Source organism: Sarcophilus harrisii, chromosome 4, assembly GCF_902635505.1.
Source record: "Sarcophilus harrisii chromosome 4, mSarHar1.11, whole genome shotgun sequence".
NCBI classification, from domain to species: Eukaryota; Metazoa; Chordata; class Mammalia; order Dasyuromorphia; family Dasyuridae; genus Sarcophilus; species Sarcophilus harrisii.
The window spans coordinates 299,291,779-299,313,611 of record NC_045429.1 but is presented as its reverse complement, the minus strand read 5'-3'; the positions used below and the strand labels follow the sequence as shown (position 1 = coordinate 299,313,611).

The window sequence follows — 21,833 nt, the reverse complement described above, 5'->3', positions numbered from 1 at the left end:
CTTCTTCCTCTCCTTCACTTCACATAACAGGTCAGTTGCTTAATTTTGTTGTTTTTATCTCTACAACATCTGTCATATTTGTCCCCTTCTCTTGCCCCTATGACCATCTCCCTAGATCAACTCATACCTTGTAGTTCTGACTATATCTGGTAGAGGTGCAGTAAAATTATGGGATAATTTTGTCTTACCCTTATTCCTTAAAGACTGTATTTACAAAGATATAAAAATGACTTCACAGATGGTAGAAATTTTCTATTCTGACTGAAAACATGGTAGAATTGGTTAAATTGATTGGGGCTTCATTTAAACTATGCATTTCCATTAGTCAGCTTAATAATTACCAAATGGCCTATTTTTTCAAACTAGTCATTGGTATAACTCATGGGCATGTACTCTGAAACATATAATGTTTATTCTTTTCTTATCTTCTACATCATTACAGCTTCTTTTATGGTTAATCTATCAATAAACATTCTTAGGCATTTAGTAGAATATTAGAATTTGCTATAAATTCTGGAGAAACAAAGAGAATTAAACAGTCCCTGTTTACATTCCAATTGTGAAGACAACATAAATCTGTAAATGTATATGTTTACATATCATAAATATTTATGTCATAAATATATGTATATATTTATATGTATATACAGAAAGCTAAGAGAAATAGAAAGCAACTAAGGGGGAGGACACTAACAATTGCAGAGATATGGAAAGGCTTCATGTAGAAAGGGTGACCTGACCTGAATTTTGAAAGAAAACAAGGATTTCAATAAGTGGAAATGAGGAGGAAGAACATTATAAGCATAGTAGATTGCTAGTGCAAAAGCATGGAGTTGGGTGTTGGAGAGTCATATCTAAGGAAAAGCAATAGGCCAGAATGGTTAAACCATAGAATTTATGGAAGAGAATAATGTGTGTGAAGACTGGAAAGGCCAGAAGGAAGAAGGCTATGAAGAGCTTTAAATTTCAGATAGAAGAATTTGATCTTTTAAGTAATGAGAGTCCTTGGAGTTAATTGAGCAGGAGGATGACAGTGTCACAGCTGGTAATGGAGGGAATCACACCACTACTATGTGGAGGGTAGACCACAGAATAAGAGACTTAGAGCTGAAAAGATGATTGAATCCAATCCTTCCATTTTACAAATAATTAAACTGAGATTCATACATGTTAAATGACTTGTCTAATACATATCTGAGGCATTGGAGTGGGGAGAGACTTGATGCAGGTAGACCATATAAAAGGCTATTGTTATAATGGTACATTTGGGAACAGATTGGATTTATGGAATGTATGAGAGTGAGAAATTGAGGATATCACCAAAGTTTTGAACCTGGGTGACTAGAAGAATATAGTATGCCTTTAGCTTGTAATGTTCAGGCTAGCTTTCTGGAGGTCCTTCAAATGGGTCCTTCAAACTTCTTCAGGTGGGACAGACTGGAGATTGAGAAGCCACGATTCGGAGCTGGCTGGAGGCTGAAGAAAGTAGAGACAGAAGCCAAAGACAAAGCTACAAGATCTCTTGGAGCCAGGCAGGGAGATAGGCCTCAACTAACCGGGCTAATTCAGGAGGAGAAATAAACGTTTGCAATTTTTAGCAGCTGGCTGCGATTTCGGAATAATTATTTATTTCAACTGAGACTAAGGCTGCTTCCAAGGAAAACCTTCTTTAGGTGGAGAAGTAATGAAGGCAGGATAGCCACCATGAGGCTGGTTAAAGATAGAATGTCTATCTTCCAGTCCTTTTTGGCCCTTATATACCTTACTGTAATTACATCTTTACAGCATACTGATTATGTGTGAACTTAGAGAACCATTACATCACCGTACTAGGTACTAAGTATATATGTGAACTAGAGAACCATTATATTATCAATTCCACTGAGTTAACACCTTGTTTCAAGTATACTTCTCCAGAATTCCAGCCCTCTACATTAGTTCTCAGAAAAAAGTCACTTTGGGAAAAAGATAATGTATTCTGTTTTTGGTGATCTTGATTTTGAAATGCATATATGATAATCAGTTTGAAATGCCTGAGAACTATATGTATAGGACTGTAGCTTAAGAGAAAGAGCAGAGCTGGATTTATAGATCTGGGAATTATCTGCATAAAAATAAGTTATTAAATAACAGCAGGAAACCTGGGTTCTTATTCCAGTTCTGCTACAATAACTTGTACAACTCAGTTTTTCTAGTCCTTAATTTCCTCTCCTATAAAATGAAATAATGATCTAAATTATCTCTAAGATTACTTCTAGTACCAAAATCCTATGAATGAAGATGTTAGAGTCTTAGGAAATGGATTAATATGGATGTTTAATAACTTTATGATACTTCCTCATGCCCTTAAAAAAGTAGTAAGCAATAGATACTACATACAGTAATTGATATTTGGAGAAAGCCTAGGAAAGTGCCTGAGTACTTCAAGAAACAAGGAAAATCAGTTCCACTGCCTAGCTTTCCAGGTTTGACTCTGAGAAGAGTTAATATTGTCTAGATTTGTAATGAACAAGTCCAAGAATACTGTACTTCTTCCTGAATCCTGTGTCTCTCTCTTCCTGATAAACATTTGACCACAACATACTCTGAAGTCAGTATTTTTGGACATAACAGAAAGTACATTGCTATAGTTGATGGGAATGTTTAAATGAATAAATAAAGCTATAATTATTAATATTTTCACTCAAGGTACAAAATGTACTTCTAGTTCAGTTGAGAAGTAAAAATCAGAGTGGGGAGGAAGGAACATAGGCATCTAGCAGCATCCTATTTTAACTGAAGACTAAATACAATTGTTTCTGTGCTGTTGAAGGATTATAAGTCTTGTCAGCACCATCTAAATTTCACCACTTAGAGGAAAAGTGCCAGTTATGGGACCAAATTGGACTATTTCAGATTAGTGTTTCTCAAGGAGTGTTCCATGGACCCTCAGGCTTGAAACTTTTTCAGGGGTTCCTGAAGTCAAAACTATTTTCATTATAGTACTAATATACTATTTACCTGTATATATACAAAATACTTTTTCAGCTTTTTTCAACAACTTCCTTTTTTTAAACTACATAGCTGTGTGAAATTGGATTTTTTTCATATGTGTCAGCTAAAACAATAGATTGAAACAGATTGCAACAGCAGAGGAAGATATATGAATCCATCCATCATCTATTAAGTCTAACTTTAAAGAGATTTGCAAAGGTGTAAACAATTTTATATTCTTCAATTTTTTTTCTTTGGAAAATATAGGTATTTTCATAGGATATGTTTATGCTAATGTATAATGGTTTGTTATTGTTATTTAAATGAATTAATAAATATTTTAGGCATTCATTTTTTAAAATTTCCAATATGGCAAATACTGAGAGATATAAATGATATAAACAAAAAGTCTTTGAAGTCCTCAACAATTTTTTAAGTGTAAAGAAATCTTAAGTCTAAAACGTTTAAGAACCACTACAGTAGATAAGAGTCTGATTTTTGCCCATTTAGAAGTGACTCTAACTAAGGTATCTCAGTTTTAGATGCCCCTTTGTAGACTATCAATTCCACTCTATTCCTGTTCCAAGATCCATTGTCCTGGTTCCTAAGAAGTCTTTCTCCTCCCCCACCTCTTCTTCAGTTCCCTGGACTTCAATTTCTTCATTTGTCATTTGAGGAAATCTTAGGATCACAAATTTAGAGCTAGAAGACACCTTAATACTCTGATTTTGCCAATCAGCAAAGGGAATGCTGAGAAATTAAGTGGTGGCAGTGAAACAAGTCATACCTATATCTTTTGGATGCCTTTTCCACCATGCCATTGAGCTGATTTTCTTCCTTTCTTCCTCCTTCCTCCCTCCCTCCCCCCTCCCTCCCTCCCTCCCTCTCTCCCTCCCTCCCTCCCTCCCTTCCTTCCTTCCTTCCTTCCTTCCTTCCTTCCTTCCTTCCTTCCTTCCCTCCCTCCTTTTTTCCTTTCTTTGTTCCCCCCCCCTTTTTTTTTTAATTTTTATTCTGAACTTAGAAATAAAACATTTACATATGATAGATGAGAAACAAAGTTGATTGTACACAAAATTACAAATCTATTTCCTGGGGCAACTAGGTGGTACAGTGAATAGAACACCAGCCCTGAAGTCAGGAGGACCTGAGTTCAAATCTGGTCTCAGACACTTAACACTTCCTAGCTGTGTGACTGGGCAAGTCACTTAACTCTAATTGCCTCAGAAAAAAAATTTACTTCCTATTCCTTTTAAATATATAATAAAGTAATCATGTAACTTTTCCCTTTTTCTTCTTTTTCTCTCCTCCCTTAACCCTCAGAAATGACTACCATTAGATGCAAATATGTATATATTTCTACCATTCTACCATTCTATACATCTACTTATAAGTTCTTTTCTCTGGATGCAGATAAGAGTCTTCCTTCATAGATCCTTTGTAGTTAATTTGTGTGTTCGTAATTGTCAAAATGATTTAGTCCAAATCTCACTGGGTTGATTTCTAAGGTTCCTTCCAGCTCTAACATTCTACAGTTTAAAGATTAAAACCTTTGATCCCTAACTTCTACTGAACTAAAAATTTATCTAGGAGGAAGACAACTTTTCTCTGCCTCTTGCTGGCTTAGGAAATCTGTCTCTCCACTGCTCTCTGCTACTAAAACATATTTGGATCTAACTTGGCTTATAATGCCAAAGAAACTGAGCAAGACAGAGATTAGAGACCAATTCAATAATTTATTAAATGGAGAGAAATACTGGGACCATTGGATCCATGTTGATCCCAGGGCTAGTCGAGACTATCATCTCAAAGAGTCTAGCCCCGAGTATCGGGGCAGTGAGCCTTTTATGGAATAACAAGAACAATGACATAATGGAGGGACCTAAGTGGGGATAACCTAATAGAGTGAGGTTACTGATATTCTAATGACATTAAGGAATGTCTATAAAACCTTTATCTCAACCATTAAGAGGGGATGGTTATAACCTAAGGCAGAATTATGAAACAGGACAATTGGAGGAACTGGTCACCCAATTAAAAGGGAACTTTGGCATAACATTCTCCCCTTTTTCTCTTGGAACTATTCAAATCTTTGAATTACCTCCCTCTAGAAGGCCTTAGCACTATAATTTGAACAGCCCTATGTGAAGTAAATAAAAATCAAAATAAAGCTAGACCAATGCAAGGACTTATGGCAAAGTCAAGTCTCTCCCTGATAACCCCAGAATTAATCAGCAATACACAAAGTTCCTTATTTCAATTATTTCTGACAATCAATTGTCAGATTCTCTGCAATTGGGGAGCATATGGACAGCTGTGGTCATTTGTGCATGACTTGGCCTCTGCTTACAGAGAGCAGCAGGCTCAAGGCAGTTGTGTTGCCCATTCAGAGGGCCGGCTCCGGGGGAGGAGGGTGAGGCTTGGAGCGGCTCCACCTGTCCCGCCCAGAGGAACAAACAGGGCTGCTACTACAAAACAGATTTCTGAGCAGATTATGCACAGTTAGACCAAGGCAGGCAAACCCCAAACTTTTAGAGGCCTCAATATCAACAAGGTCCTTTTAAGTACACTGAACTACTAATTAAAGACCTGGGGTAACAGGAGTGGAGAAACAGTTCAGAGAGACTGCCAGTTCCAAGACAGGTATCCAATTTCTGGTTGTTTCTAAAAGATAATCCCCCAAAACTGAGTCTGCCAGGGCAATTCCAACAGAATAAGGGATTTCCAAGTTAAAGCACAACCAGCAAATCATAGTCTAGTAAATTTAAGCAAGGAGTAAAGGACTTCCAATTAAATCTGAACTAGCAAGATACCAGTTTTCCCAATTTCCTATTTCTTCTCCTCCCTTTTTTTTTCTTTTGGAAAGGAATTATCAAATGACCATCCCACATATAAATCATACACGTATGCATATACATAACAGATCAAACATAACAGCAATAGTTACACAAGTTTAACAATTTCCATCCCAAGTCTTAAACACAGCACAGTAATACAGTGAAAATTCTAACAAGTCGACCACTTTCCCACTCCCCCATATCAGTCCAAATTACATCAGGTAAAGTGGGTGATGGCTCTCAATTGCTCCTTCATGCTGAACAGGGATGATGCTCAGTCCATGATGGGGAGGGGTGCATGTGGTGAGCTGACAAACAAAGGTTTGATCTAGATCTCAGAAGCAAGTCAATATATCTGCAATTTGACCAAATCTAGAAATAAAAACAAATCTATCAAAGAAAAGTTAGAACAGTCTGAGATAGAAAGACCGGTCCACAAGGACTGCTACAAGATGTGGCCTCTCATTAGTTATAAACCTTAAAAAACTTGAATATCCAGACACAATATCTAGTAACCAATAGATGACCAGACCAAATACTTATTGGCTCAAGTATTTAGGATATAATGATTACGGATGACCAGATTGGAAGGGTGGGGAGTGAAGTCTAGCTAAATTTCACTCCAGCTCCTATAGCTGAAGTAGCAGCAGTAGAGGGGGGGGAAGGGGAGAGGGAGTTTAAATCTTTACAAAAGATCCCCACCCCACCCAACATTTAAAGTAGCAGAAATCAGTGGGTGGGTGGGGCCAATCCTATAAAACCTATAAGTCCAGCAGAGCTAGATTTAAAGTATATAATCCATTTCTATCGCATTTCAAATAATAAAACAATATAGTTTCTTTCTCTCCTTCTGGCCCCATGTGGCCATTATTCCCAATGGACTTCTCCTAAGCCCAGCCTGGCCAGGGATGAAGCTTTCAGAAAAGTCCTTGTTACATACTTTAGGTAAAATTAGAGGCACATGACCTCTTTCAGGCAAGTTAACAGAATTTCTTTAACAAGCTATTGTTCCTTTAAGATCTTATATTTAAGGAAAACCAATTCATTTCCCAAATTTAGAATCATCTTTAAATTCCTAATCAAATGTTTTCACCAGCTGGAGTTCAGTATTGAAATAACCAATTCCCAAATTTGATCATTGTTCTTAAATTTAACAGAGCTCTTAAATTAACAAAACAGACAAACAAATTACAAATGTGTGGATCAGACAGCATTTAATAAAAAAAAAGCTGGAGAGATATCTAGAAGCAAAGCAAAGCCTCCTCCCTTCAATTGTCGGCGTCCCACCCATCGAGCAGACAATTGAAGGGAGGAGGCACTGTAGGGGGCAGGGTCAACACTTTTTATCCCTAATGCAAATACCCTCTCCCACCACTGACCCACATCCTTATTGGCTGAGGATCTTACATTCTAAATGCGGGAACTACCCAACAAATTGAACTTGACCAATAAGTACATAGTTGTCCATATTTGACCTAAACAGAAAGACACTGATGTCACAGGAGGATAACAAGGGGAATTAAGTATGCCCTTAGGGGATAGCAGGGAGGGGACTTAAGTATGCCCTTGACTTGATACTTAAAGTCCTTCAGGCCTACTCAAAGTTTGAAATAGATGAAGCCTTACTCGATTTTCACAACTATCTTGAAAGATCTCACCTCATCTCGTTCACAAAAAATTTCACAAAAATCACATAGAACACAGAGCACAACTAGACTGTCCAATAACATACAAGACATACAGAACACTGATCACACTTAGACTGCACAATTACAACATTCAGTAGGACACTAACATTAAAGCCAAACCAAATGGCGTTTTAAAACCCCCAGTCTTTGTAGATAGCCCCCTGAGCATGCAAAAGAGGGAGGGGCCGGCATTACTCTAACTAACACGGGATGACCCAAGCAAGGAAACTGAGTCCCATTTTCAAATGTATATACTTCCTACTTGATGGAAGAAGTGGGAGGACCTCTCTTAGAAATGCAAAGGACGGGCCTTTGTCTCTGGAAAAGGGTTGGACAGAAAGAGTTTCCTCAAGCAAAGCATCTGCTCCAGGAAAAGAGTTTTGAGGCTGAGGAGTGTCTGGATTGCAGACAAGTTAAAACTTAATTTTCCCAGTCTTTGCAGCCTCCCTCGTATCTCTTTTTAGAGATAGAGCTGCAGCAATTCCTAAAGAATTGTGCCAGAGCTTGGAGCTCCAACCAACAATTGCAGTCTTGATGCCTGCAGTGTCCACCACAAGATAAGGAAAGAAAAAGTCTTTTACCTTGTCCAGGATTCCATATTTCACACTACAGTAGCGACCCCCCCCCACGTCCAGTAGGCCACTCATCAGCCAAGCAAATGACACCCCCAAAAAGGGTACCCCAAGTGACAACCGCATCCGGTTATTCACTAATCAACCAAACCAACCGGTACCTCAAGGGCACCCCAAAAGTGATAACCGTACAACCGTGCAACCGGTTATTCACTAATCAACCAAACCAAACAAACAAAACAAGTCTAACTAGATGGTACCCCAAAAGGAACCCAGACAAATTTACTCTCCTGTGGCCAAAATGGGGTTGTCTACCATCAGGCTATTGTGGCTGGAAACTGCTCTCTTTCCCGGAGGCTCTGGAAAGAAATCCAGGAGGGTCCGACCTCTCCAGGCCAAGAGTTCAGATTCGCAGCCACCCCGCCCAAGGCAGAGACCCGAAAGTCTCATCTCTAATCCTGCTCATTTTCTAATTGTCTCGCTGGGGGGCCTCCAAAATGTAATGCTGAAGAAACTGAGCAAGACAGAGATTAGAGACCAATTCAATAATTTATTAAATGGAGAGAAATACTGGGACCATTGGATCCATGTTGATCCCAGGGCTAGACAAGACTATCATCTCAAAGAGTTGATGTCCCGAGTATCGGGGCAGTGAGCCTTTTATGGAATAACAAGAACAATGACATAATGGAAGAACCTAGGTGGGGACAGAGGGAGGTTACTGATATTCTAATGACATTAAAGAATGTCTATAAAACCTTTATCTCAACCATTAAGAGGGGATGGTTATAACCTAAGGCAGAATTATGAAATAGGACAATTGGAGGAACTGGTCACCCCATTAAAAGGCAACTTTGGCATAACAGGCTCTGTCTCTTTTTTTCCCTCTAGGGGCTTCTTGTGGCCTTCCTCTACTGCTTTGCTAATGAAGAGGTAAGAATCTTTCACCTTCTAATCTATAAGGTACCGTATTCCTTACTACTCATATGATCCCAATGTATATGAGAGAGGGACAGTTTAAACTTTTCTCAGGGGTTGGGATGGAAGGAGGAGATAATGGGCACATCATGTGATGAACAAATGACTAGAGTGGTGGATAATTTAGATGAGTGGGAAAACCTTAGTCTGGGAGTTGGGATGCCTGGATTTTTATCTGGCATTATTGATATTATTGATATGAAGATTGTTCTTGATCAAATTCACCCCATACCTGCCCAGCCCTTCTTGATGGTAAAGCAATATTGTTAGGAAGGACATTATTAGGAAGAAGAATAAAACATCATGGATGTTGGTAGAAGAAAAGGGCCAATAAAAAACAAATTTCTTATTCAGTCTTTATTTTTGTTCATTCTCTTACAACCCATATCTGGGGAACCTGGGAAGAAAGTCACCACATCTCCTCCTATTGTAGTTGAAAACTGTAGAACACTACATATTTCTATGCCATCCTAGCAGAAATTACAGAAATAGTGCTACCTATGGAAAGGGGATACAGCTGGAATTTGGATCAAAATTATTAGAAAGAGTCTAAGTGAAAAATGTTATTGCAATCTCTATCCCCAACCATACTATCCTAAAGAATTATTTTATTACTTATTAATAGTTTGATAAGTTACTTTGCATTGCTAGCAGGATCATAGATTTAGAAATAGAAAGGACCTTAACAATCATCCAGTATAATGTCCTTATTTTACCAATGAAGATACCAATGAATGAATAAGTTCAATGGTCAATCCAAGATTTCAAAAATAGTAAGCAGTACAAGGAGAATTCAAATCCAGGTCCTGTAACTATATTCAGAGCTCTTTCCATTATAGTCTGCTTCTGATGTTTCTGAGTAATAATACTGAGGATGGAAGTTGTAGGAATGGGAACAAATTTTCTTTTTCTTATTGATCCTGGTTCATTTGGAAAAGGAAAAAACTTATATGAATTCACTTTATGATAAGATCTTTTTTAAAAAAATTTTTTTAATTTTTATTTTTTATTTATTTATTTTTTATTATAATAACTTTTTATTGACAGAACCCATGCCAGAGTAATTTTTTTTACAACATTATCCCTTGCACTCACTTCTGTTCCGATTTTTCTCTCCCACCCTCCACTCCCTCCCCTAGATGGCAAGCAGTCCTATATATGTTGAATATGTCGTAGTATATATGATAAGATCTTAATTGTACTTGAGAAGAATGCATTGCTGCAAGTTAATGATGAGTGTCATCTGCAAATAAAAGAAACAACAGAAATAACATGCTCCTACAAACTTGGAATATGAAAAAAATTACTTTAAAAAAATTCAAAAGGTCACTTTCCAGTTTAGACAAGTCCATTTCAGGATACTCAGTCATCTAATGTCAGGAAAACCCAAATAGAAAGGTGAGAAAGTTAGCCAGAGACCCAGGTACAACCTCAACTAATTCAATCCTCCCCTCCTACTAGTCCCCACATGACTGAAATTATCATAATTGCTGGGGTGGAGAGGACCAGCTCTTTCCCAACTCTCACTAAAAATTTCACATTTGCATGATGCCATTTGGAGTGCTGAAGTAAGAGGCTCTACCTGGAAGCTATCTTTCTTTTAAATCTTTCCTTCCTGCTTTTGTCATAAATAGGGGAAATTCAGGGGTTGGTGATATAATACTTTAGCACAGTACACAAAATTTTTTTCTCTACTGGATCTCCACCCAGAAACAGACCCCCAAGGCTCTCATATAGTTGACTAGGGAATAAGAAAAGACAATTATGAGCAAGTAAACCCTATAGACTAATTAATCTCTTTATACTTCACAATGGACATTCAAGGAAACATTTTTACTAGGGCCTTATAGTTGTGGTTGCCTATAGCAAATGGATAAATATTTTTGGAGAAAGTACTCAAAGAACATTTGAAGATCATCCTCAGCAGACAAATTTCCAATATATCAAGAATGTTAGAATTGGAAAGATCATCTACCCCATGATTCTATAGATAAGAAACTGAAATTTAGAGAGGGGGAATGACTTGGCTACAATCACAGAAAACTTCTTCAACTTTTACTGAAATTGAGCCTGAGCTAAATTAAAGCAACATGGAACCCAAATATTATGGATATATAGATAGACCTAGAAAAGAACTTAGAGTCTCCCTTTGTTCAACCACCTCATTTTTTCAGAAGTGTAAACAGACTAAAATTAGTCTCAGAGGTAAAAGATCTTTAAACTTCCAATTTTGCCCTTTCAGCTAAATTGCTGAAATTTGGATTTATGAAATATGGCCAAGGATCACCCTGAAGCACAGTCCTTCCAGAGCCCTGATTCTTGATTTTAAGATTTTGGACAAATAACTGATATTTCTCTGAATCCCTTGCTTCCTTCAAAGCTAAGCTCAAAGAATCAACATTAATAAAAGACATTTCTGTATCTCCTTGTTGCAAATGCCACCTCTCAGTACTTTGTATTTATATATATATATATATATATGTATACATGTTTCCCCTCAAAAGAGTGACAGTTCTTTGATAGCAGGGACTATTATATTTTGGTTTCTATATTCTCTGAATCTACCACATAGTAAACACATAGTAATTGATGATATAGATAGATATGTAAAGGACTTTCCAGAGTTGTAGTAAAAGAGGATTCTTGTTTCGATACAGGATGATTTCAGAGCTCTCTTTTGATTCCAAGATTTTTGTAATCTTCCTTGTTGGTCAGAATCAAGTCTAGACTAGCACTTTCCCTCATCAATTCCTCCATATTTATGAAGGATGAAATTATTAAGGTGAGTCAAGGTTCTTTTAGGAGAGCAAGAGAATGAGAATGAGAGGTCCAGCAAATTTCTACATTATCAAAGTCCTCCATTAGTATTATATCATGTATCCATGATAGTTTTGTGTTTTATTTCCTTCACTCATTTTTTATTTCTTCCACATGTTTATATTATACTTCCATCAATCGACCAACCAATAATCATGTTTATTGTTGTGCTAAGTGCTGGGGAGAGGCAGAAAAAGCAAAAAAGTGTGCCTGCCTCAAGGAACTTACATTCTAATGGGGTAGATGGCATGTATATCAATAGATATATACAAAATACATACAGCATCCATACAAATTAACCTTAGAAGATAAGACCCTAGTCTTATGGATTGGAAAAGTTCTACTAATGGTGAAATTTAAGCTAAGCCCTAAAGGAAACAGTGGATCCCAAGGCTCTGTCCTGTTCCTTTTATCTTTTATGTCTGTATTATCTCCTTTTGTGATTTCAACAGGACTCTGAGGGGAAAACCTGTTCCTATTTATCTTTTATGTCTGTATTATCTCCTTTTGTGATTTCAACAGGACTCTGAGGGGAAAAAAACTGAGAAAGGAGTTTTCCAAGCTTAGAGAGCATACCCAAAGCAAAAACACAGTCAGAAACTAGAATATGGTATCTAAGCAAGTGGGCCAATATGACGGGAGTATAGAATGTGTAGAGAGGAGTAACACAGAAGAAGATCAAAAAGATAAGAAGAGTCCAATTTGTAAACAACTTGAAATTCCAAATAAAGTAGTTTATGTTTTATCCTAGAGATGTATCTGATGACTCAAGGAAGCTATGGCTTTGTAGAACAGTGGGATGACATGATCAGACCTACACTGTAGGAAAGTCACTTTAACAGTTGTGTGGAGTATAGATTAGCATGGGGAGATTCTGGAGGCAAGATGACTAGGAGGCTATAGCAACAATGTAGGTCAGAGGTGATGGGGACCTTAGGCTTGTATTTGTATGAGTAGATAAGAAGGAACATATGTGAGCTATGTGGAAATAGAAATGACATAATTTAGCATCACATTGAAAATGTGGGTAAAGTAGAGGTGAGAAGTTGAGGATAACATTGATATTATGAAACTAGGTAAATGGAAAGATGTTAATTCTCTCAGTATAAATGAGGAAGTTCTGAAAAGGCTCCCTTCCTCTGTCCCTCCTTCCTTCCCCCATCTCTCTCTGTAGTTAAAATGTCTATGTCCAGTTTGAAATAACTAATAGACTGTTGATAATGTGAGACTGAAACTTAGAGAAACCTATAGATCTAGGAATCATCTTCATGTTGTTGTTCAATTGTTTTTCAGTCATGTCCAATACTTCATGACCCCATTTGAGGTTTTCATGGCAAAGGTACTGGAGTGATTTGTCATTTCCTTCTCTAGTTCATTTACAGATAAGGAAACTGAGGTAAACAGGATTAAGTGACTTGCCCAGGGTCACACAGCTAGTAATTGTCTGAGTCCAGATTTGAACTCAGGAAGATGAGCCTTTCTGATTCCTGATCCAGCACTCTATCCACTGTGCCACTCAAATGCCCTGCTTTACTTAGAGATGATAATTGAATGTATGGAAAGGATGAGACCATCAAGTAAGAAAATATTGAGCAAAGAGAAACTGGATAGAACTTTATGATTACACCAATACTTAATGGGCACGACAACAAAGAAGAATGAGGAGGAGTTATGACAATATTGTGGCTCTATCTTCTCTACTGATCTTTAATTAAAAAATTTTCTGACATGTTTCATCCCTTTAATTCCTGAATTTCCTCACATAAATTAAACCTACTTAATATATGATGTTTCTCTACTCCCTTGGTGTTCTATGCTGTTTTATTTTGAATAAAATTTAAATACTTCCAGACCTATATTCCAGCCATGTGAACAAATCTACTAAGTTTCAGTAATAATTATAAAATTAAATTGGCCCACTTAAGTTAGCTGATCTAATTTACCTTGCTTGTTACTCATACTTCTATGCATTTGTGTATATATTGGTACTGAGTTTATTAATGCCTCCTTTTCTAAGATTTTGATTCCTATGAAGTTCTGGGCATTGTTATTCTTGCATGCCAGCTACTCCCTGTATTATCTAGATTGATAGATATTCTTGGCAGTTTAATAATTCCTTTTCTTTTCCTCTCAAATATTTGCAAGAATTTAAGCAATTTTAAAAAAACATTCTTATCCCTTATCTGGCATTCCGTCTCTAGCCAAGATCTTGTCATTAGTATACCTTAAACCAATAGGGCAAAAATCAAAATCTCACTTTCATATACTATCTCCTTAATTAATTATTTATTTCCTAATCTTCCTGTCCCTTTTGAAGCCCTAGACTACAGTAGGCAGCAGGGATGAGACTAAGATATTGTTATTTCTGCAAGACTTCAAAATCCTTAGTAATAGCTTATATGTTCCATTTAGAAAGTATCACTTGTTCCAATATGAATGAACAAAAAGGAATATTATTGCTTAAGTCTGGCAAGTCTCATGAGGTTTTCCATTATATTCTATTATTAATATCAGATCAACAGATATTTTCATCAGTAGCCCACACCAAAGAATCCATTCCCACTACTTATTTCATCTTTCTTTAACCCTTGTTAAATAATCCCTCTCCTAGTTATATCCATGGATCCACATTATTTATTCTTGGTAACTTCTTTTTCTTCAAAAGTCAAGCTCTTAATCACCCTCTCCAAGAACCAAATATACATCATGTATTTCTAATTCTTCAGTGATTTTTCTTCCCTGTCTTCTTTGCATCAAATTCCTCTATTTTTCAGTCCCTACATTCTATCTGCTTTTTTCAACTGTCAGATTTTCTAGCACAAATCAGGACCCTCCTTGACCTTTTCACATTCTTTTATTTAAAAAAAAAAATCCTTTGATACTTTCTTAGGATATTTTTTTAAAAAATACTCAATTTTTCTTGATAACCTTGAAAGTGGAGAGATGTACTTGCCAAGGTCAAATAGCTAAGAACAGAAGAAGGATTTGAACCTAGTTCAAATGACCACTGCTCTAAATCCTGTGCTTATTATTCCACAGTTGCTTCCCATTCTCCTATTTTTCAATACACAACCATTATGAAGTCTCTCTGAATTCTTTCCAAGAAGGTTTTTCAGGAAACTTTCCCATGGCAAACAAAATGACAAAGAAATGCTTCTTTCCTCCTATATGACTTTTACATTTTGAATTTGTTTGTTTGTTTTTGCCAGTAGTGAGGTTTTATTCACATCCTTTTTTTGGGTGACCATGTGAAATGACTAAATGTGCTATGTTTGGGATAGAATTCTTAACTATTGGAGACTAATTGCCACTGATAGCACTATATTTCAACCAACTAAGTTGTGTGGCTCAAGAGTTAAGTACTTATAATCTAGGAGAAATTTATAACTAAGGAAATATTATTTCTTTCATTTATTCATTCATTCATGCTTTCACCAACAAACATTAGGCTTCTACTATATGTATAACATGCATTATTGAATGTGTGTGTGAGCAGGGTGAGGACTTAAGTATTTAGGGTCATCTAGGATCACTTAGGTAATTATAATATACACTATTCCATAATTAGTAATTTGGAGTTATGTAAGCAAATGTCATGTGGAGACTGGAGGGGAAAGGTTGTTACTGACCAGGGAAAATCTGTAAAAGCTTCATCTAAGCACATGGGTCCTCAAACTATGGCCCATGGGCTAGATGTAGCAGATGAGGACAATTATCCCCCTCACCCAGGGCTATGAAGTTTCTTTATTTAAAAGCCCACAAAACAAAGTTTTTGTTTTTACTATAGTCCGGCCTCCAGCAGTCTGAGGGACAGTGAACTGGCCCCCTATTTAAAAAGTTTGAGGACCCATGAAAGGAGTAATATTTGAATTGGTTTTAATAGTTGTATAGAAATTCAACAGATAAAGAAGGGAAAGGAGGATATTCCAGGCATAATGAGCAGCATAAATGAAGGCATGGAAATGAGATAAAAAAAAGGAAGGTTGAATTTTCTCAGAAGGTAATCCAGTTTGGTTGGAACATAGAGTTTGTCTATGCCCATACTACTCTAAATATGCCCAGTGTCATCTGATCTCAAAAGTTAAACAGGGTTAGGTTTTGTTAGTATTTGAATGGGGGATGACCTGGGGATTGCCATAGGAAAGCATTTAGGTAGTATAGTGAGTGAATAGAATGCTGGGGCTGGAATCAAGAAGGCTCATTTTTCTGAGTTAAAATTTGGCCCCAGACACTAGCTGAGTGATCTTGGGCAAGTTACTTAATCCATCTGTAAAATGGTCTGAAAAGGAAATGGCAAACCACTTTCTTCAACAAGAAAACCATAGATGGGGTCATAAAGAGCCAAAACTGTGCTCTAAAGGTTTTTTTTTTTCCTTTTAGTAGTTACATGCCAAAATGTCAAAAAGTTTACAAAGCACCTCTCATTTGTAGGAAGGAACACCTCTCATCAAAAGGAAGTAACTTTCTCCATACTGCAACTGTATAAGATAGCTGTTGTCTAAATTATTGTTCCTGTTTATGGATTTTATTACTAAGACTTAGAGAAAAGAAGTAAATGCCTTGACCAAGACACTTTAGTAAATGGAAGTCCACTGGACTGGACTGAAATTCTGGAAGTCCAGAATTCAAATGTAAGTTCTGATCCCAGGTTTCCACAGTATCATGCTGCCTACTTAACCAGCCTTGTTAGATGTAATAACTGTGATCAATAGTTGTTAAATGGGGACAATAACTGAAATCATCATAGTGCCTCTATCCCTTTTCTCTCCCCAACAGGTGAAAGCTGAGCTGAGGAAGCACTGGATTCGTTTCCTGCTTGCCCATCACATCAGTTGTGTAGGTTGTGTTCTGGAGAGAAACTTCAAGTACTTTCAGAAACATTCTAAGAGTCAGGCAAGCCAGCACTTTGGATGGAATCAGGGACCAGGAGAGGATAGGCCTGGAAGCAATGGGCAACTTTCACACTTGGCTGGAAGGGACCAAGGCACTTTTAGCTCCCAGCCACACCGAGGTAAAGTGGCCCTTCTTGGGGGCAGCCTGTCTGAAAGCAGTGAGGGTGACTTTACCATCATTGATACAACAGAGGAAATTCTGGAGGGGAGTGAAATTTAGAAGCCTTTGTAGAAAAGAAGCTTGAAGAAGATCTGTTCTTCATTCCTTAACTTCCTTTCCTTACTTTCCTAAAGTGAATTTCTGAGATAGGAAAATGGAAAATAGAAAAGAAAAAAACCTAGTGCTGCCAAGTATAGTACAGCATTACTTTCCCTCATAATCACAATTAATACTTAGTATTTATTCATTTGTCTTAAAAAATTTCCTTGTACATTAGAGACACAGTTCTGTTCATCTCTACATAGCTATACCTGGCATTCTCAATCCGTAATGATATATAGAATTATATCCTGACTGCATACTTTTCAGATATGAATATGGGATATGAGCCCTCAGTTGGAATTCAAGGCTGGTGTGTCAATAAGAAGAGAAAACTTTGAATATGGAAAAGTGGATATGAAAAATTGTCTTTTTTTCCAACAACCTGATCATTTGAAGGAGAGGAAGAAGCACAAGAAGAAAGATAAGAATGAAAAATAGTGTGAATGAGAAGGAGGATGAAGGGGAAAGTAAGAGAGAAACAGATACCGAAAAACAGAGAGACAGGGACAGTGAAAGAAAGATTTTTCTGTCATTTTTTTTTTTTTTTTTGATGGCCAGTTTCTCATTCATAAATTCTGATTGCTCTTCCAACTCTCCAGATCTCATGATAGCTCCTTCTAGGTTCCAGATGCCACTGGGCCGTCAATTCTTCTAAAGAAAGAAACATGTTTATCTTCAATGAGAAACTTAACAAGAATCAGCAAAACAAATCACAAAGCAAAAGCAGTCTAAAACAGAGGTTAGTGTCACTTTAAATAGTTTAATGAAGTCTGTGCTCAAAAGTCCTAGAATAATACTTTTAAGCACATAACATAAAGTAGATAAGATTAAAAAAGGAAACCAATTATTTGGACATACAATTATCAAATTTAAAAAGAAAGTTCATAGACCCTAGACAACGAACCCATAGTCTAGAACAGAGTTGGAGAACATCTGGGCTGTGGGCCATATAAGGCCCATGAAATGATTTGCTAAGGCAGCCTCAGGTGATGTTGAGCTGAACGCCAGGAATAACAACCTCCTACTGCTTGTGTTCTGTAAGCTGATAATTTGGCTTACAAAAAATGTTATAAATATTGAAATGGCCTATGGCAGAAAGAGGTTCCCCATCCCTGATCTAGAAGATCAAAATGTTCATTTTGTTTTGATCTTTCTACTAAATTATCAAACAACATTGCTTTGGGTTTCTCATTTTCAAAGTTCCTTCAAAAAAAATCAATATTGTGAACTTGGAGTGAATGGAACTGAGTTCAAATTCCACTTTAATTAGGTAGCAGACATATATGCTTTAGCTCATCAATTCCAGACATTTGGAATGTTGTGAATCTAGTAGAGAAAATTCCCCAGTGTTTCTAAGGCATGACTATAAAATAATCAGGCCAAAACTTAAACCACTACTTCTGTATCTATGTGAGGCCTACTTTTTAAAAGTCATCATAGTGAAATTATTCTAATAATGCTGTTGCTCAAAATATTCTGAGAATTACTCTTTGGGATTTTTTTCAGTCAGTTTGATTCTCCACTCCCATTCTTTCCAAATATGGTCTTATTTTACTCTTTATTCATGCCTCATATTTGACTAAGAATAATTTGCTCAGCTTAATCACCTATCTTATTCAACACTCAGCACAAAATGATTTTTTGATAATTTCCAAAAATCATATCTGCTTTTAAAATGCTACTCCTCAAGACTTAAAATAAAAAAAAATCTTCATCAGGTTTTAAAAATATTTTCAAAACTACTCCATAATTGTATGAGTAAAGGTAATAAGGTTGTGATAAATATACAGTTTTCCAAAGTGATTACTTTTAAGTGGATGAGGCTTATTTGGGTGTATAAATTCTGATCTTGAGTCTACTGTTAATTATGTGGCATTAAGTTATTTCAGTGGACCTCAGTTTACTTTTGATGTTCTACCGAACACTGGGTTCTATTGGGGTTCTTAGAAGAGATAAATTGTGATGGCAGTTAAACAGATGCAAAAAACTGCTTTGCTATTATACATAATCATTTGTAATGTGCTCAATTCAGCTTAAAGAGAGAACCAATGTAATTGAAAAATTACCTTCTTATTGATCTCAAATTAATCATTGAACACATCCCTAGTTTGGGATATGCCAAATATTGGCTGTCACATTATTTTATGTATACTTTGCCCAGGATAGATTGATTATCAAGGATGATGAGGACTGATAAAAGACAACTGAATTTAGAGATTCGAGATTGTTGGCAACTTTAGAGAGAATGTTTGAACAGGAAGAGGGGTCAGAAGCCTGATTAATTAGAAGTTAGGGAATGAGTGGATGGTGAGAAGTGGAGACAATAAGAATGGAAAATTCTTTCTAAGAACTTGAGTAAAAGGAGGAGAGATTATATAGTATGATTATACAGCTTGAGGGGATGGCAGACTGATAGGAAGATTTATAGAGATGGGAAAAAACAGGAATTCTTATAGGTGGCAGGGGAAGTATCAGAAAGGGAGAATTGTCAAATTGGAAAGATGAAGAAGAATGATGAAGGGAGCAAGTTCCTGGAAAGAACTTGTGTCAGCAAGAGAGGAAAAGATAGGTAAAAGTGAAAATCTAGGATTCTTAACTTTTTTGTTTGTTTGTTTTATAGATTCTTTAGCAATTGGTTAAAATCTATTCCCTTCCCAGAATAATGTTTTTAAGTACATAAAACAGAATACAAAGAATTACAAAGGAAACCAAAAGTTAATGAACTGAACATATATTTTTCCCATCAAAGTTCACAGATCTGGTGAAATCTATCTATGACTCCCCAATATGACTGAAAATAAAGACATTTTGAAGGATGATAATATGATAAATTTGAGAATTACTAAATTCAAGATGGGTGATCTTGATTTTTATAGGATCATAGATTCTGGGCTAAAAGGGAGCTTAAAAGATACCTAATCCCTTTATTTTGCTAATGGGAAAACAAAGGCAACAAAAATTTAAATTCCTTGCCCAAGATTATATAAGTGATAGATGGTCATAATGGATAGTCTTTATTTTTTCAGCAAAGTGAAAAGGGAAAGTCATCTGCTTAGAATAGAAGATGAAGTTGCTTGGATGGATTTGAGAAGAGAGGAGGTGATTCAGAACTGCACCCATAGGTATTATGATAGAAAGCTAATTGAAGGAGTAGGAAAGGATTGCCACTCAGAAAGAAAGGTCTGTTAGTGATTAGCTAAGCATGAATTTTTAGCAGATGTTAAGATGATCATATAAACAGTGATGAATGATGATAGGAGTGACTCAAGATTTAGTACGGTTGAGAACAATAATAGGCGATAAAAGCAAAAACACAGGAAGAGAAAACAATGAATAGCTGAAATACGAAAATAGGAAAGGAAAGCCAGAACAGGGGTGAAGTAAAACTGGAGGTCAAAGTGAAGACGAATAAGTTTAGGAGGAATGGAATAAAGTGAGAGATGGGAGGTAATGATTGTTAAAAAAAAAAAAAAAAAAGGTGAAATAGATGGTGGTGATATCTGAAAATTAGATGTATAATAGATTGAAGATATCAATCATTAGGTATGAAGAGGTTGATGAACTGTGAGGCAGATGCTCAAGGGAACTTCATAATACATATTGAATTCATCTTATTTTTATCCCCAAATTAATAAACACTTGATAAAAATAAATATTTCCTTATACATTATAGAACAAATGGAGGGTATTATATATGCATATTAACTTTTCTTTTTAAATAAATGAATTCAACATGTAATTTTCAAAGCTGTGCTGCTTTTCTATGATTCCTTCTTTTTTCTGTTCCTCTCTTTTTTGGAGTGCAGAGGGGGAGTAGAGTGGAAAGAGGAACATTTTTTCATCTCACCTACCCTCTTCTTACTGAAAATTTTTTAGAAGATTAACCAAAGTCTTATAAAAATATGCAGAGTAAAGTTATCAAGACTATGGAAGTCATTATCCCAATTTTCATTTTCACTGGCAAGATCTCCTCTTCAGCATTCTAAGGGTAACACCAAGGGTTTGTGTGATTTTTCTTTAATGCTATTAACTCATTTCATTTCTTATTTCAGTGTTCTTCTCAATCTCAACAGTAGTTATCTAACATCATTGATAATCAATTAACACTAATTTGTTTTTTAAAAATAGGTTTTTAATTTATGTATTTTTATATCACCATAATTTTCCTTACTGTGTTTCCCTCTTTCTTCCTCAAAGAACTATTCCATATAACAGACAATAATAAGGTGACTCAGGATTTTTAAGCTTCCTGGGGGCTTCTTTGGTTAGTACATCGGGGAGAATACTAAATTCCTTATACCCTCACATCTATTCTTATACCCAATTAGGCCAACAAAGAGTCTGTTGGTGCTTGTATGTTCTGTATACATGAAGAGCTTTTTATTTGTTAATAAACCTGATTTTTAAACACAATGTAAAAGTTAAAGAGTTTTCTTCTGAGTTTCTTAAAAGTTAGTTCCAAGAAGGAAGAGGACAATAAGGAACACGTTTTTAGAAGTTATAATACAAAAACTAAATTTATTTAAAAGAAAGTTAGTTTGATCTCCCTAGGCATGTAGTAATATCAAAGTGAAAAGTTTATGAATATGGAGAAGGTAATGGGGAAGGAATTTTTCATATACCAACATATGTTCATCCCCCAAATCAGTACCCTGATTACATGAGGACAATCAAGGCACCCACACACGGTATAAGTATGCTGAATGAAAAATCTGAGAGACATAATTTCTGACTAATTAATCAATTTTATTTATTATGGCTAGCAAATAATGACCAAAATGAAGTTAGTGACTTTCTCTCATAAACCAAAGATGAAC

At 36.2% G+C, this 21,833-nt stretch overlaps 1 protein-coding gene across 1 annotated transcript in view; it reads left to right on the top strand.

Moving 5' to 3' along the window:
* GLP2R (glucagon like peptide 2 receptor) overlaps window positions 1–21,423 on the top strand; it is a gene marked incomplete at its 5' end in the record, with an annotated part of 80,331 nt that extends 58,908 nt beyond the window's left edge. Inside the window, 2 exons of the mRNA XM_031965546.1 lie at window positions 8,959–9,000; window positions 16,639–21,423. Coding sequence (XP_031821406.1) covers window positions 8,959–9,000; window positions 16,639–16,974 — 378 coding nt within the window. The remainder of the gene's footprint in view (window positions 1–8,958; window positions 9,001–16,638) is intronic.
* Between the last annotated feature and the right edge of the window lie 410 nt (window positions 21,424–21,833).